At 34.6% G+C, this 13,579-nt stretch overlaps 1 protein-coding gene across 1 annotated transcript; it reads right to left on the bottom strand.

The window, feature by feature from the left end:
* Positions 1–6,906: 6,906 nt before the first annotated feature.
* Positions 6,907–13,195, bottom strand: LOC108554154 (uncharacterized). Its single transcript, XM_017909330.1, has 3 exons — positions 12,949–13,195; positions 8,008–8,425; positions 6,907–7,002 (listed from the first exon to the last, which is right to left on the bottom strand). The coding sequence occupies exons 1-3, from the start codon at positions 13,193–13,195 to the stop codon at positions 6,975–6,977; spliced, it is 693 nt and encodes a 230-aa protein (XP_017764819.1). The 3' UTR covers positions 6,907–6,974.
* Between the last annotated feature and the right edge of the window lie 384 nt (positions 13,196–13,579).

Below are 13,579 nucleotides of genomic sequence, written 5' to 3'. Positions count from 1 at the left end.
CGTCGTTGGTTTATTTGTATATCATCGTTGGCTTGATCAATGGCTATTCAATGGCCATTGTCTACTCTCTTGAATAATTTAATAATAATTCCTTCTTTCAGGTACTAATTATTTTTTCTTTCAGGTTTTAATTATCTTTCTTCTTTCAGATATTATTTCTTTCATTCTAGTTTTCATTGTTTGTGCATTCGAGTATTTCGTACAATATTCGAATGCTTCGTCGTTGGTTTATTTGTATTGTATATCATCGTTGGCTAGATCAATGGCTATTCAGTGGCCATTGTCCACTCTCTTAAATAATTTAACAATAATTTCTTCTTGCAGATTTTATTTTTTTCATTCTATGTGTCTTTGTTTCAGCATTCGAGTATTTCGTATAATATTCGAATGCTTCGTCGTTGGTTTACTTATGTCTCATCGTTGGCTAAATCTTTCCTTTCACAAATTTTACGACTTCCGTTCGATTTGTTTTCGTTAGAGCGTTCGAGTATTTCGTATAATACTCGAGCGCTTCCTCGTTGGTATGTTTATATCTCACCGTTGGAATGTTTCTGTCTCGTAGTTATGTTGCTCAGGTCTCGTCGTTGGCTTGCTCGTTCCATTTGGTTATTATCCTTGATGGTTTCCTCGTACTAATCCCTTTCCTTTCAGCTACATATTAACAATAATATATTCTGTTTTAGCTTTTAGGTTTCTCAAGATTCTGTTTGCGACACATCAATGAACGATGCGTGCGTTTACTTTTAAGTAATCATAAGATAGATCCATAGACTAAGTATCATGTGCGCGCTATCTGTACAAAGGTAAGCTACCTAACTTGGAGCGAAATTTATAAATTCTCTATCATTTTCTTATCCCCCTCGTTTAGCAAATAGAACATAATTGTTCTCGCGATAATCGCGATCGTTCGTAAGTACCGACTAGCCTACGCGACGTGCTCTCGTGTACTCGATAAGTACATGCTTCGTAAGTCATCCTCACGACTCGTCTCCGACACTCATTTCCAGTCACTGTCAATCTCGTCATGCATCGGGTTCCAGGGTGACCCCCTCGGATCAGTGCGTCTTCTGACCTCGACGGGGCGGTCCGCTGCCTAAGTCGTACGCGACTGGGGCTCGGGCACATGCTGGCTGACGGACTAGTACCATCTACGGTTAGACCACAGGGATGATTAAGTTCTACCCCGTGTGGCTGGGATGCGAAGTGTCTGTCTTGGCCGGCAACCGCCCAGCAGGGCCCTCGCGTTGACACTAGAAGTTTCATTGGTTCAGGGACTATCCTTGGTCCACGTGTAAGTCTTGGCGAGTGCGACAGTGACTGGAATTGAGCTAGGCCCGATCGGGAGGGTGCCGAGGTATGAAGTTATCTCTGTACACGGGAGTACATCGCCTAGGCTAGTCGGTCTTTCGAATAATCGCGAACTCGTTCGGGCGCGTCGCGATTTTCTATTAGCTCGCGTGTTTGATATTTCATTCCCTATTTTTATGGGAACTTGAAAATATCTTAGCGTTGCGACAGTAGAGTTTTAGTATACCGAACCGGAACCCCTTCTGTAAGACACGAAATATAATAAAGTGTCATTAGAGTCATTTTAACTTAATTCGCTCCAAGTTAGATTAGGGTGCCTTTGATACAGATAGCGCCAGCAGGATGCGCCACTAGGGCGCATGTCGGGTCTCGATGCGTAGCCACCTCCACGTGGTGAGACCTGGTAATTGGTATCATTTTCCAAAGAATAATTTTGGAAAACGATACCAAGCTAAGAGCTACGCACAAAGTTTAAGATATTTCCTACCTCTTGTAAATTTTCAGTGTTCTCTTTGGAATTTGAAAATAGAGAGTGGACAATATCTGTTTAAAAGATATTTGAATGAAGTGGAATTAAGCTGACAAGGAGAGTGCAAGTGCTTCGGGTCACCGATTTAGTTGAAACTTAGCAGGTTTGTAGATATCGTCACGCATTTTAAGAAAATATATCATTATAGCGGCAACTACTTAATAGTTTTTGATATATTTACAATTAAAATTTCATCACTTCCTTAATTGCAGATTTATTTCCAGCATTTTACAAGTGCTATCGTGGCCTAACAGCGATAATCGAAAATTCTTGTGCTGAAGGACCGTTGTTTGATTCCAGTCCCATAGTTGGTAGTTTTTTAATCTATTTTTAATTTTGTGTTCATTTTTCATGTATGAAAAAATTGTAAATAAAATTTCTTAATAAAATAATTTATTTTTTACGCTTTCTTATGCAAGTATATATTTATTACAAAATAATAAGAATATTATGCAAGAAAAACATTTTTCTATAGCAATCTTATTTACTATAGGAAATACAAAACCTATCGCTCATGTAAGTACTAATTATTAAATTAAATATTGTGTATAAATGTTGCCTATAATTCCAACTTTGCTGTGCAGCTATAAATGTTCATGAATTAATTAGAAAGACTTGGGAATTTATTATTTTTCTACTGCCGAATAACTAAAAATTTTACCGCCTGCGATCGGCGCCATTCATGATTCGAACTCAAAAATCAAGAAAGTATAGGAACATAGAATTAGCGAGGAGGTCGTTGAAGAGCTCGTCACGAGGCAGGCAAAGACAGAAAGGCGATAGAAAAGGATAGAAGGGCTCCGATAGTGAAAAATTAATAAATTACTCAATTTCTGTAATTAATTTATGAACTTTTATAATTTTATTGCAAAGCTGGAACTCCAGGCTACATTCTTATATAATTTTCGTAAAGAATTTAACTCTAAATTGTTAGTTAGTAATTTTTGTTTGATGGCGTCTATGATTTCGTAACGGCGGCCATCACGATCTTTCGCGAAAATATTTAATACTAAACGAAACTGGAATCAAAATGTGATCTAAAGTTACATGAAAAAATTCGCAAGAACATTGTTTTTATAATGAGTGCATAAAGTTTCATAAATTAATTGCGTAAAGGATAGTAATTAATGTAAAATCAATGGCGTCTTCGAGAACAATTGAAACACTCCGTACAACAATAATTAATAATTAATTAATTAGGGACAAATTTCTATCGAAAAATATATGTGAAAGTTCGTGAAGGATCTGGCTTTACGATGGTATTATAAAAGTTCATAAATTAATCACAAATATTGAGTAATTAGTGAATTTTCCACTGCTGATTTGATTTATTAAAATATATTCGGAGCACATAACCAGAGTTAGTAAACTGATATCAGAGTCATCTATGATTTTAGACTCGAAGCTCGAGTTCAGCAACGAGAACATTGATAACTCTGATGTTAGTTTACTAACTCTGGTTATGTGTTCCTAATATATTTTAATATATTTTAATTAATCAAATCATAAAGTTTTCTACATTCTTTAATAAATTCAGCCCAAACAGCGCTTTTAATTAGACAATGAGTATTCATTTCTTTACCTGGCAGACGACGAATATGCAAAGGTACGCCTTTACAACGCAATTATAAAATTTCATAAATTAATCACAGAAATTAAGTGATTTGTTAATTCTTTTCCAAGTGAACAGGAGAATGCATAGGAAATGAGAAAAAATTGCAAACAAACGCCGGAAGCATTGTTGTGTCCATGCAAGTGTGCCTGCATCACGAAAAGAATGTAAGTATTTTTATTAACATAACCTTTAATTGTAATTAAATAGTGTAAGTTATGAGCCATTGTTTTTCCACCTTTTATTAGTGATAGCAGAGCTTGTTTGTGAAAAGGAAATATTCCTTTTAAAATTATTGAGTAGTTGCCGCTATAATGATATATTTTCTTAAACTGCATGACGATATCTACAAACCTGCAAAGTTTCAACTAAATCGGTGATCCGAAGGACTTGCACTCTCCTTGTCAGACTAACAGCACTCACTCATACCCACCCAACAGCCATCCACTCCTCGAATTAAAATTAAATTTCAAGCAAACATCAGAAGAATCGTGTCCCTATAAATACTCTTCCCGTGTAACCACGCAACTCTCGACTCCAGCCAAGTGTGCACCCACAATGCGCATTTCGTGTCCGGGTACGTTCCATCTTATAGTCACATCTCTGCGCTCATCAGCCATTCGTTTGTACAACTCAGAAACGCATTAACGTCAACGAGAGGTGCGTTAAAAATGTTGCACGAGAGAAGTACTTATGTCTATGCGAATACATTTGTTGGACATATGCACGAAGCACGGTTAGACCCTGGAGGCTTAACTGGCCTTACGCAACAGTCATCGCTACTTGGAGCAATGGCTCCCGTAGGGGGAACCAGATCTCCCGGCATGGCTAGTGAAAGCCGACGAATACCACTCGGGATCTCGCTACTCACGATCAGCATTGTGAACCGGTCAGAACGAATACGTCACGGTCATGTCTCTGATCGATGGCTAATTGAGCTCCCTCTGTCTGGCAGATGGAACGGTATGCTTCGTCCTCTAGACACTCGGGACCGTGATTTTTTCGCTTGGTCTACTTAACTCGATACCAGCTTGATACCACGTTCGTTCACCTTTCCACTGAGTATTATGGAAATATTGTTTTAAGTATTCACATGGCTGTGGTGGGAGAGCGCTGAAGGAGAGATGGCTGGGGTCTCTGGAATTCTAATCGTTGGAAGTGGAGTGGAAACGATCTGCAGATATGTAATATATAATATCCAAGTGTCAGGTAGGTTGATTAACAACCTCTTGGTAATTTGATTTTTTTGAATTTTGGGACTTTGGGATTTTTGGGACCTTCAAGGATGCAACGTTGGAGATGTAGGTTTGGATGATCGTGAGAAAGGTGTCTCAGTGCCTGTGCCTCGGGGTAATAAGGTTTAGGCATGCCGCACTGGAACTGGTTTGTTCTTCCACTCTTTGGTGGAATTGGCAGTGACTGCTTTATTATGAAATTCAGGCAAATATGCAAGTAACGTGTTACAGGTAAGTGTCTCTTATGGTTGCATCACTTTGCGGTGCGACAGGAGAGACACGCTCTTTGCTGGCATCCAATTGTCGATAACTTAAATTAATTTTTCAAGTGTGCTGTTTAATTATTTACTCAGCTTCCATGGATTTTGGTTAATACTATATTAAAATTGTTAATACCATAAAATTGCCTATTATGTATGAATTGCTTAGAAGCCAATGTGGTTAAGTGCAGAACACAGAAATTGAGAAAATTAATGTTTTTCAAAACGTAAAAATATCGAAGTAACGAAATAAATCCTTTAATAACTAAAAAGGAATATTATTTGTTACATTAGAATTTACAAAACTCAGAAAATATCTGAAAATGGACTTAACCGCATAGGTTATAAATCGCTTAGAACACAATGAGGTTAAGTGCAGAAAACGGAAATTGAGAAAATTAATATTTTTCGAAAAGTAAAAAAATCAAAGTAACGAGTAAATCCTTTGATAACCAAAAAGGATATTATTTATTCCACTAAAATTTACAAAACTAAGAAAATATCTGAAAATGAACTTAACCGCAATGGCTTCTGAGCGACTCATAACCTATACGGTTAAATCCATTTTCAGATATTTTCTGAGTTTTATAAAATTTAACGAAACAAATAATATTTTTATAATTATCAAAGGATTTTCTTGTGATTTTGTTTTTCATAGTTGAAGGCGTTTTATGCATCGAAAAACATTAATTTTCTCGAATTCTGTGTTCTAAATTTTTCCGTAATTATAAAAATTCGTATTTCTTATTTTATTTCAGGAGAATTAAAATAACTCTGTGTAAAACTCAGGGTACGAAAAATGAAAAATACCTTTCTAATCCGAGAGTTATACAAGCTGCTCTGTCACAATGATACAGAATGATAGTGCAAGAAAAATATTTCAGCTGCATTTTCTGGAAATACCTGATCATGGGGCTAAAATACGAGCTTTCACAATTTTTCAATAGCGGGACAGGCTTGGCAGAAATGTAAATCGTCCAACGGGGTCGCGAGAAATGCGTTTCATCGAGCACATCGTAAATTACGTAAAGAGAAAGGTTGCAATCAGGTGAATTAAGTGAAATTGTGTGCAAGCCCAAGGAACCATTATGCGTTGTTCATTGTATTCAAACAGCGGCCAATTTTCAACGATTTGTGCCAATAACTATAATTCTCCGTCATTTGAAGATGTTCTTTCCTATGTAATTAACGCCTAGGACAATTAGGCGATATTTATGTTTAACGATGCCATAATTCTTTGTACCTTGTAACGCTAGAAAAAGAAATAACTATTACAAGTTTCTTGAAAGTGATAAATCTTTTACTTTCTCATGGTAAATTAGAACAAAATTATTTCTGAGGTGGGAATTATTCATATTAATCCATTAATACTAATTCATAATTTCATTTGGAAAAATTTTGGTGTAGTAAGCAATATTTAGGTTTAATAATACCATAATTTTTTGTACCTTGTAACGTTAAAAAAGGAGATAACTATTATAAGTTTCTTGAAAGTGGTACACAAATCTTTTACATTCTCATGGTAAATTAGAGCAAAATTATTTCTGGGGTGGGAATTATTTATATTAATCCATTAATAATCCATTAATAATAATTGAGAATTTCATTTGGAGAAATTTTTTCTTATTTAATTTAAATTATTTAATTTATATTGAAATTTAAAAATAATCAAATATTTTTTGTAATTCATAAATGAAGACTATGGCAACTGGTGGATAAAGTAAATACGGAGAAAAGGGTTCCAGAGCTATGCAGGAGCACGTTTCCTTGTTTCCCAGTAGTAAATTCTTCCATTGCGATATTAACTCTCGGTTATTGATCCTTCTATTAGAACAAGCCGCAACAAAGTTGTCGACACTATAAGTTTCCGGAGCGTAATATCCGTTTACATAAGGAGAAAGGTATAATTATCGTGGGAGGTGTATGCAAAGGCCATTCATTTACGTAAGTATATCACGGGTTTATTGTTCCTAAGTGTAAAAAATTAAGCGTTACAGACGTATCGCTGAGTAACTGGCACCTTGTCTTGTTCAATTCTTGTTCTTGTAGTAGTCCTCGCTGCAACAAAAAGAGACGGCAAAAATAAGAATTATATTGTAACGGAAATGCACAGTAGTTATAGCTTACAGAGAACCGAGATACATGTATGGAAAAATTTCAAACTTCCTTTCAAGATTATGTCATAAATTGCTATAGCGTCTTTGTTAAATAAACATTGAGTTCTAATTATTCTTATTCTTTATAACGTTATTTTACTGTTAATTATTATTTTTCCAGCGTGTAATTATTCTTTATAGCGTACATGTAGCACGTGACGATCACCCAGATCCTTTGAACGGTTCAGATGTATTCCAAAGATTGGTTTACTAAGATTAATTGCCAATTTACGTTCATATATTTATAGCAAAATATCACGAATACTATTAGCAGAGTACAGTTAGCTCCATATTTCAAGATCAACGCGCTAACGATGATTAGTATATTATATTACATACTACGAAGCTTTAAATGAAAAAATTTTATTTTTCTTTTTTGATTTATTTTTTCACGTAGAATCATGCCCTCCTCGATTTTACCACCGATGCTGATATATCGATGATATATTTATCTAAGCTATAAATAAGTGTACATGTACTCGGTGAATATTCAAAGTCAATTTTCTCGACTACGAAGCTTCAAATGAAAAAATTTTATTCTTCATTTTCGATTTATTTTTTCACGTAGAATTTCTCCTTCCTCAGCAGTACTATGAATTCTAGGCCACCTTGTATAGGGCTAATGTATTGATAATTATTACGTAATATTTAATTATAAATTTCGAATATTGTATTTCAAACCTCGAATTTTCACTTCTCAATTTGCAAGTCCCAATTTTGAATTTTGAACGTTCAATTGTGTATGTTTGATAGTTAAATTTTCATTTCCGTATCATTCGAATAACGATACCTAAATAACAGAAAGCATTAGAGATTAACAGTGGAATATGTTATGATCAGAAACACCTGAATCTGAGAAAATGATGAAAGAGGATGTAAGAAAAGTTGAAATGAAAGAAAATCTTACCACCCAGGCACGTTCTCTGGATCCATACACTTGAAGCTGTCCTCGCTGTAAACGGTGCCTGGTTCGCACTGTCCTTTCTGCGGCACCACGCCGTTCTTGCAGATGTAGAACTTGGCACAGTCCTCCGGATGGGGGTAGGTAGGGTGAGGCAGGATCCTGCCCAGGGGCCCGGGCACGTCGCCATCGGGACAGACGAAGCCATCGTCGAGGACGTCCCTCTTCACGTTCTCGCACAACCTGCTGGCATCCGCGGGCCAAACGCAGCTGGACATTTTATCCTCGTAGATCAAACCAGGTGGACAGGGCATTATCTGCGCTACGCCATCGATGCAGTTCACGAAACGATCGCAGGCGGTTGGATCCTCGTGCTTGAAGTATCCATTAGCGCGTGGGCACCCTTTGCTCGGCTGGGGTTCCTCTGAATGATTAATATTGGAAGGAGAAGATTCTTGTGAGACTTGGATGACTAGATTCGTTAATTGGTTATTTATACTTATCTCTTCCATTTCGTATATTTATACAATGTTATATGCAAATTGTGTTATAATTATGTTATATAGGTATGATTTATAAATTTATGAAATACCTTATATATGATATTATAAATTGTATATAATTATAGGATATCAAATATAAATGTAATATTGTGTTTGTGTTATATATATGTAATTTATGAATTTGTAATTATATTTGTAATTATATATTTATAGAATATTATATATTATTAATATAATGTTATAAATTGTAATAAATAATTATAATAAATAATACAATATTGTAATATAATGTATAATTACATTATATTAAATATTATACATATGATATTATAATTATGTTATGTATACATGCAATTTATAAATTTATAATTATTCTACAATATATTTTGAATATAATTATGTATTAAATATTATAATATTCTTTATCTTAAGTTAATTTTATTTTACTTATTATCGTTTACCAATTTAATCTATTTAATTTGATTTTAAGTTTTGAATGCACTCAGTATCAATAATCATTGACATAACGAATCAGTGCTGAAGATTATTTAACTGACCCAAATGATATAACTGTATTGAACAAGTAGTTAAAATGGTATTCAAGTTTATTACATAAATGATTACGAAGTGTATAGTCAAGTGTGAAAATTAAACTAATAATTGATGATTTTTGCAAAAATTCGTACGTTTAAATGTTTTAAAATGATTTTACTTGATCAAAATCTCAATTTTATCATTTTTCTCTATACTATTTCATACATACATACAAATTCATTTTTTTAATTGTTAGCTATTTTTTATAATAAATTGCAAAACTGACGTCCAATCTATGTCACTAATTTATTATTTATATAACAATTAAATAGCCAATTAGTTTTTATAATTACCAAATTATTTGAAAATCAAATACAAAAATTTAAATCTGAACATTCTCCACAGGGGTCAAAAGAAACCTAAATTGCTTTGGACTCGCGCATCATAAATCAATTTTTCGAAGAACAACCCACCTCGATATCTACTATCTAGTCATTAAAACATTCCAAAAAATTACGATGAATTGCACTAAAATATTAAGTTACATTTCCACCAATTTTTACCCTAAACATTTCCTATAAAAGTAACATATGATATATACATTTACATTTAACATACGATATATTATATTAATTTATTATATCAATAAATATAATAATTAATAATAATTATTATTAATAAATAATAACAATTAAAAATTCTTTAATCTTTCAATTTATTTAATATCTTTCTCCTATTTCGATATGTTACGATTACCATAATCGTATCATCTTGTAACTATAGTATACTTTTCATATTCCAGCATCGCGAACTTCGTCCTTTCACTAAGATTCCCGGTGTCCTCAGAAATGAGGAGATTAGTATGCAGATTTATTCGCTCCCCAATGGAACGTTCGGTGAGGTCGACAATGAAAAAACCTCGAACAAAAGATTAAACGCGTCTGTGAAAACGAATTTAACGAGGAATCGGTGGAACCGGTTCATCCAAAATTTATCGTTTCTCTGGCCACTCGACGAACTCGATCTAATCGCGATTCGTTCCCTGCGAAACGAAACCTGAATTCCATTTTAAGGCCCGCGATCGTCTGCCGGCCAGACTTTCGATATGGAAAATCGGTACGAATTTTCGCTTCGACCGAGAATTCGATCCACGTCCGCGATCGGAATTTCTCGAAAATAGAAGATAATGTGACCAGAATATTCTCGCACGCGCAATCGGTACACGTAACTTTCACCTTTGGTTTCTCATAAGTTCGCTTCTCGAAGTTCCCGGTATCTCGCGATCTTTAAGCGATTGCACCTCGCCAGACGATTCGTTTGGCCACGTATCGGGGCTTATCTACGGTACTGATGTCGAATCGACATTTGCTTCGATGTGATTCCCATTGGAAATCTGAATATTTTCTTTTTCCTCTAAACAAAAAAAAAAAAAGAAAGAAGAAAGGGGGAAGAAGAATCGGAAAAAATATTTTGACAAGTGCTTACGAGACAGGAATATTTTTTTTCTAATATTGTGGAATGATTGAATAATAATTGAATAATTGAATTTTGTTTTGTGTGTGTGTGTGTGTGTGTGTGTGTAACTTTGTGGAATAATTGAATAATTGAATTTTTTAACTTTGTGGATTGATTGAATAATAACTGAATAATTAAATATTATATTAATTTATTATATCAATAAATATAATAATTAATAATAATTATTATTAATAAATAATAACAATTAAAAATTCTTTAATCTTTCAATTTATTTAATATCTTTCTCCTATTTCGATATGTTACGATTACCATAATCGTATCATCTTGTAACTATAGTATACTTTTCATATTCCAGCATCGCGAACTTCGTCCTTTCACTAAGATTCCCGGTGTCCTCAGAAATGAGGAGATTAGTATGCAGATTTATTCGCTCCCCAATGGAACGTTCGGTGAGGTCGACAATGAAAAAACCTCGAACAAAAGATTAAACGCGTCTGTGAAAACGAATTTAACGAGGAATCGGTGGAACCGGTTCATCCAAAATTTATCGTTTCTCTGGCCACTCGACGAACTCGATCTAATCGCGATTCGTTCCCTGCGAAACGAAACCTGAATTCCATTTTAAGGCCCGCGATCGTCTGCCGGCCAGACTTTCGATATGGAAAATCGGTACGAATTTTCGCTTCGACCGAGAATTCGATCCACGTCCGCGATCGGAATTTCTCGAAAATAGAAGATAATGTGACCAGAATATTCTCGCACGCGCAATCGGTACACGTAACTTTCACCTTTGGTTTCTCATAAGTTCGCTTCTCGAAGTTCCCGGTATCTCGCGATCTTTAAGCGATTGCACCTCGCCAGACGATTCGTTTGGCCACGTATCGGGGCTTATCTACGGTACTGATGTCGAATCGACATTTGCTTCGATGTGATTCCCATTGGAAATCTGAATATTTTCTTTTTCCTCTAAACAAAAAAAAAAAAAGAAAGAAGAAAGGGGGAAGAAGAATCGGAAAAAATATTTTGACAAGTGCTTACGAGACAGGAATATTTTTTTTCTAATATTGTGGAATGATTGAATAATAATTGAATAATTGAATTTTGTTTTGTGTGTGTGTGTGTGTGTGTGTGTGTAACTTTGTGGAATAATTGAATAATTGAATTTTTTAACTTTGTGGATTGATTGAATAATAACTGAATAATTGAATTTTGGTTTCCTTGTAACTTTGCAGAATAATTGAATAATAATTGAATGATTGAATTTTGTTTTTTTTTTGTAACTTTGTAGAATAATTGAATAATAATTGAATGATCGAATTTTGTTCTTTTCTTGTAACTTTGTGGAATAATTGAATAAAAATTGAATAACTGAATTTTGTTTTTCCTTTTGAAACTTTGTGAAATAATTGAATAATAATTGAATGATTGAATTTTGATTGTTTCTTTTTTGAAACTTTGTGGAATAATTGAATAATTGAATTTTTGTTTTATTTTTGGAATACTTAAATTAGACGTAGGGTAATATTTTATATAAAATAATTAAATTTATTTATAATGCTTCTTCGTATTGACTTCTAAGAAATTGTTTAAGGAATGATTGGAATATCTTGGTAAGAATTTTTATTTGGAAATATACGAAGCACATGAATTTGGGTTTTTGGAACATTTGAAACAGATGTCGAGTCCATTTGTTATGTAAAATAATTAAGTTTGTATTTTTTTGTTCATTGTACCTAAATAGGAAATTGTTTAAAAATTTCAATAAATATTCGTGGGGAAATTATTTTTGTATGAAAGTGTATGAAACATTGTTTTAAAAAATTTTCTTCTGTGAAACATTTGAGTTAGACCGTCTATAAATTTTTTTAGAATACATTTTTTCATCTAAAATGTTATATATATATATTTTTTTTTTTATTTTACCTGGCTCGATAAGTAATAAAAATTGGTAACTTACAATTTTAATTTTACACAACGAAAATATATATAAAATTTTTATCTCGAATTATATCGGTTTATTTACTGTTGACACTTTCTGTGTCAACTTGCGTTAGAGCGTTTTTCCATTTAGGCCACATGTGCCTCTAATGGCACACGTCATTTTATACACGCAGGAAACGTTAGTGGCCCAAATGGAAAGTTCTACTGTCGATCGTTACAACATGATATTTAACGCGTTCAAAATATTATTAATTCTAACTTTCAATCTTAAAGTACTCTAAAAGTCATCCATCTGCTGTCATTCATCCATCACACAAATTATTATGCGCTACCTTGCTTTAGATTGCAATATACGCAATTAGAATAAAAGAAATACATAACCTCTACCGTGTTCCGCAATACGTAAATAAAAAGGAATCAAACGTTGCTCGATTACGTTAACCACGTCTCGTTCGAATAAATATAAAGAATTTACGAAAATTCAACTTACGAAGCAGATTCCTATCGCCACAAGGCACATTCGCTGGAATATCACATAGCTCCTTCTTAGGGTTGTCATCCCTGAATACGAGACCATCCTTACACAGCTTCTCTTCCGCTTTACCGTCTACGCAGGCGTAGTAGAGATCGCACTGTTCCAGGTCCGGGAAGAAACCCTTGGACTCAGGGCACCGAAACTGGGCCCCGCTCAAGGTCACAGCACTGAGCAACAAAATCGAGAACACTCGAAGGAACATGGTCCTCTTATTTCTCCTTTTCTCGAAACCCTTAATCTAGAAACACGAAGGCCCGAAAACACGGTACGTTTCTCCTCTTTTTCCTCTCCTTCTTTCTATTCCGATCCGTCGACAGCACGTAGCAACGTGGGTATGACGTGAGCGCAGACCTGAAACTGGTCCTGATTCGCCTGCCCGCCACACCACCTCTGCATCCTTGCTTGCATTTCACAACCCCCACCCCCCTTTCGCCGAAACTCCTTTCTCGCTTGCTCTCCTATCGCCGCTTTTCTTCGACGTCGACTGTCGATACGTTTCTCGACTAAACACATTCGCCTTTGACTCGTCTGTTGCTTTCTGTTTTCCCGCGTTACGTCCCACCGTTTCTTCTTATTTCTCCACTCG

This window comes from Eufriesea mexicana, unplaced genomic scaffold (assembly GCF_001483705.2).
Source record: "Eufriesea mexicana isolate 0111107269 unplaced genomic scaffold, ASM148370v2 scaffold17514, whole genome shotgun sequence".
In the NCBI taxonomy this organism is placed as follows: Eukaryota; Metazoa; Arthropoda; class Insecta; order Hymenoptera; family Apidae; genus Eufriesea; species Eufriesea mexicana.
Note: the sequence above shows the minus strand (reverse complement) of the source record. Positions and strands in the feature narration are given on the sequence as shown.

What these genes read in the sequence shown, in the direction of transcription:
- LOC108554154 (XM_017909330.1), bottom strand. Translation starts at nt 13,195, where the DNA reads ATGTTCCTTCGAGTGTTCTCGATTTTGTTGCTCAGTGCTGTGACCTTG. An exon ending in TGGCGATAGGAATCTGCTTC is followed by an intron (nt 8,426 to 12,948) that starts GTAAGTTGAATT and finishes TTAATCATTCAG; the next exon opens with AGGAACCCCAGCCGAGCAAA. An exon ending in CCAGAGAACGTGCCTGGGTG is followed by an intron (nt 7,003 to 8,007) that starts GTAAGATTTTCT and finishes TTTTTGTTGCAG; the next exon opens with CGAGGACTACTACAAGAACA.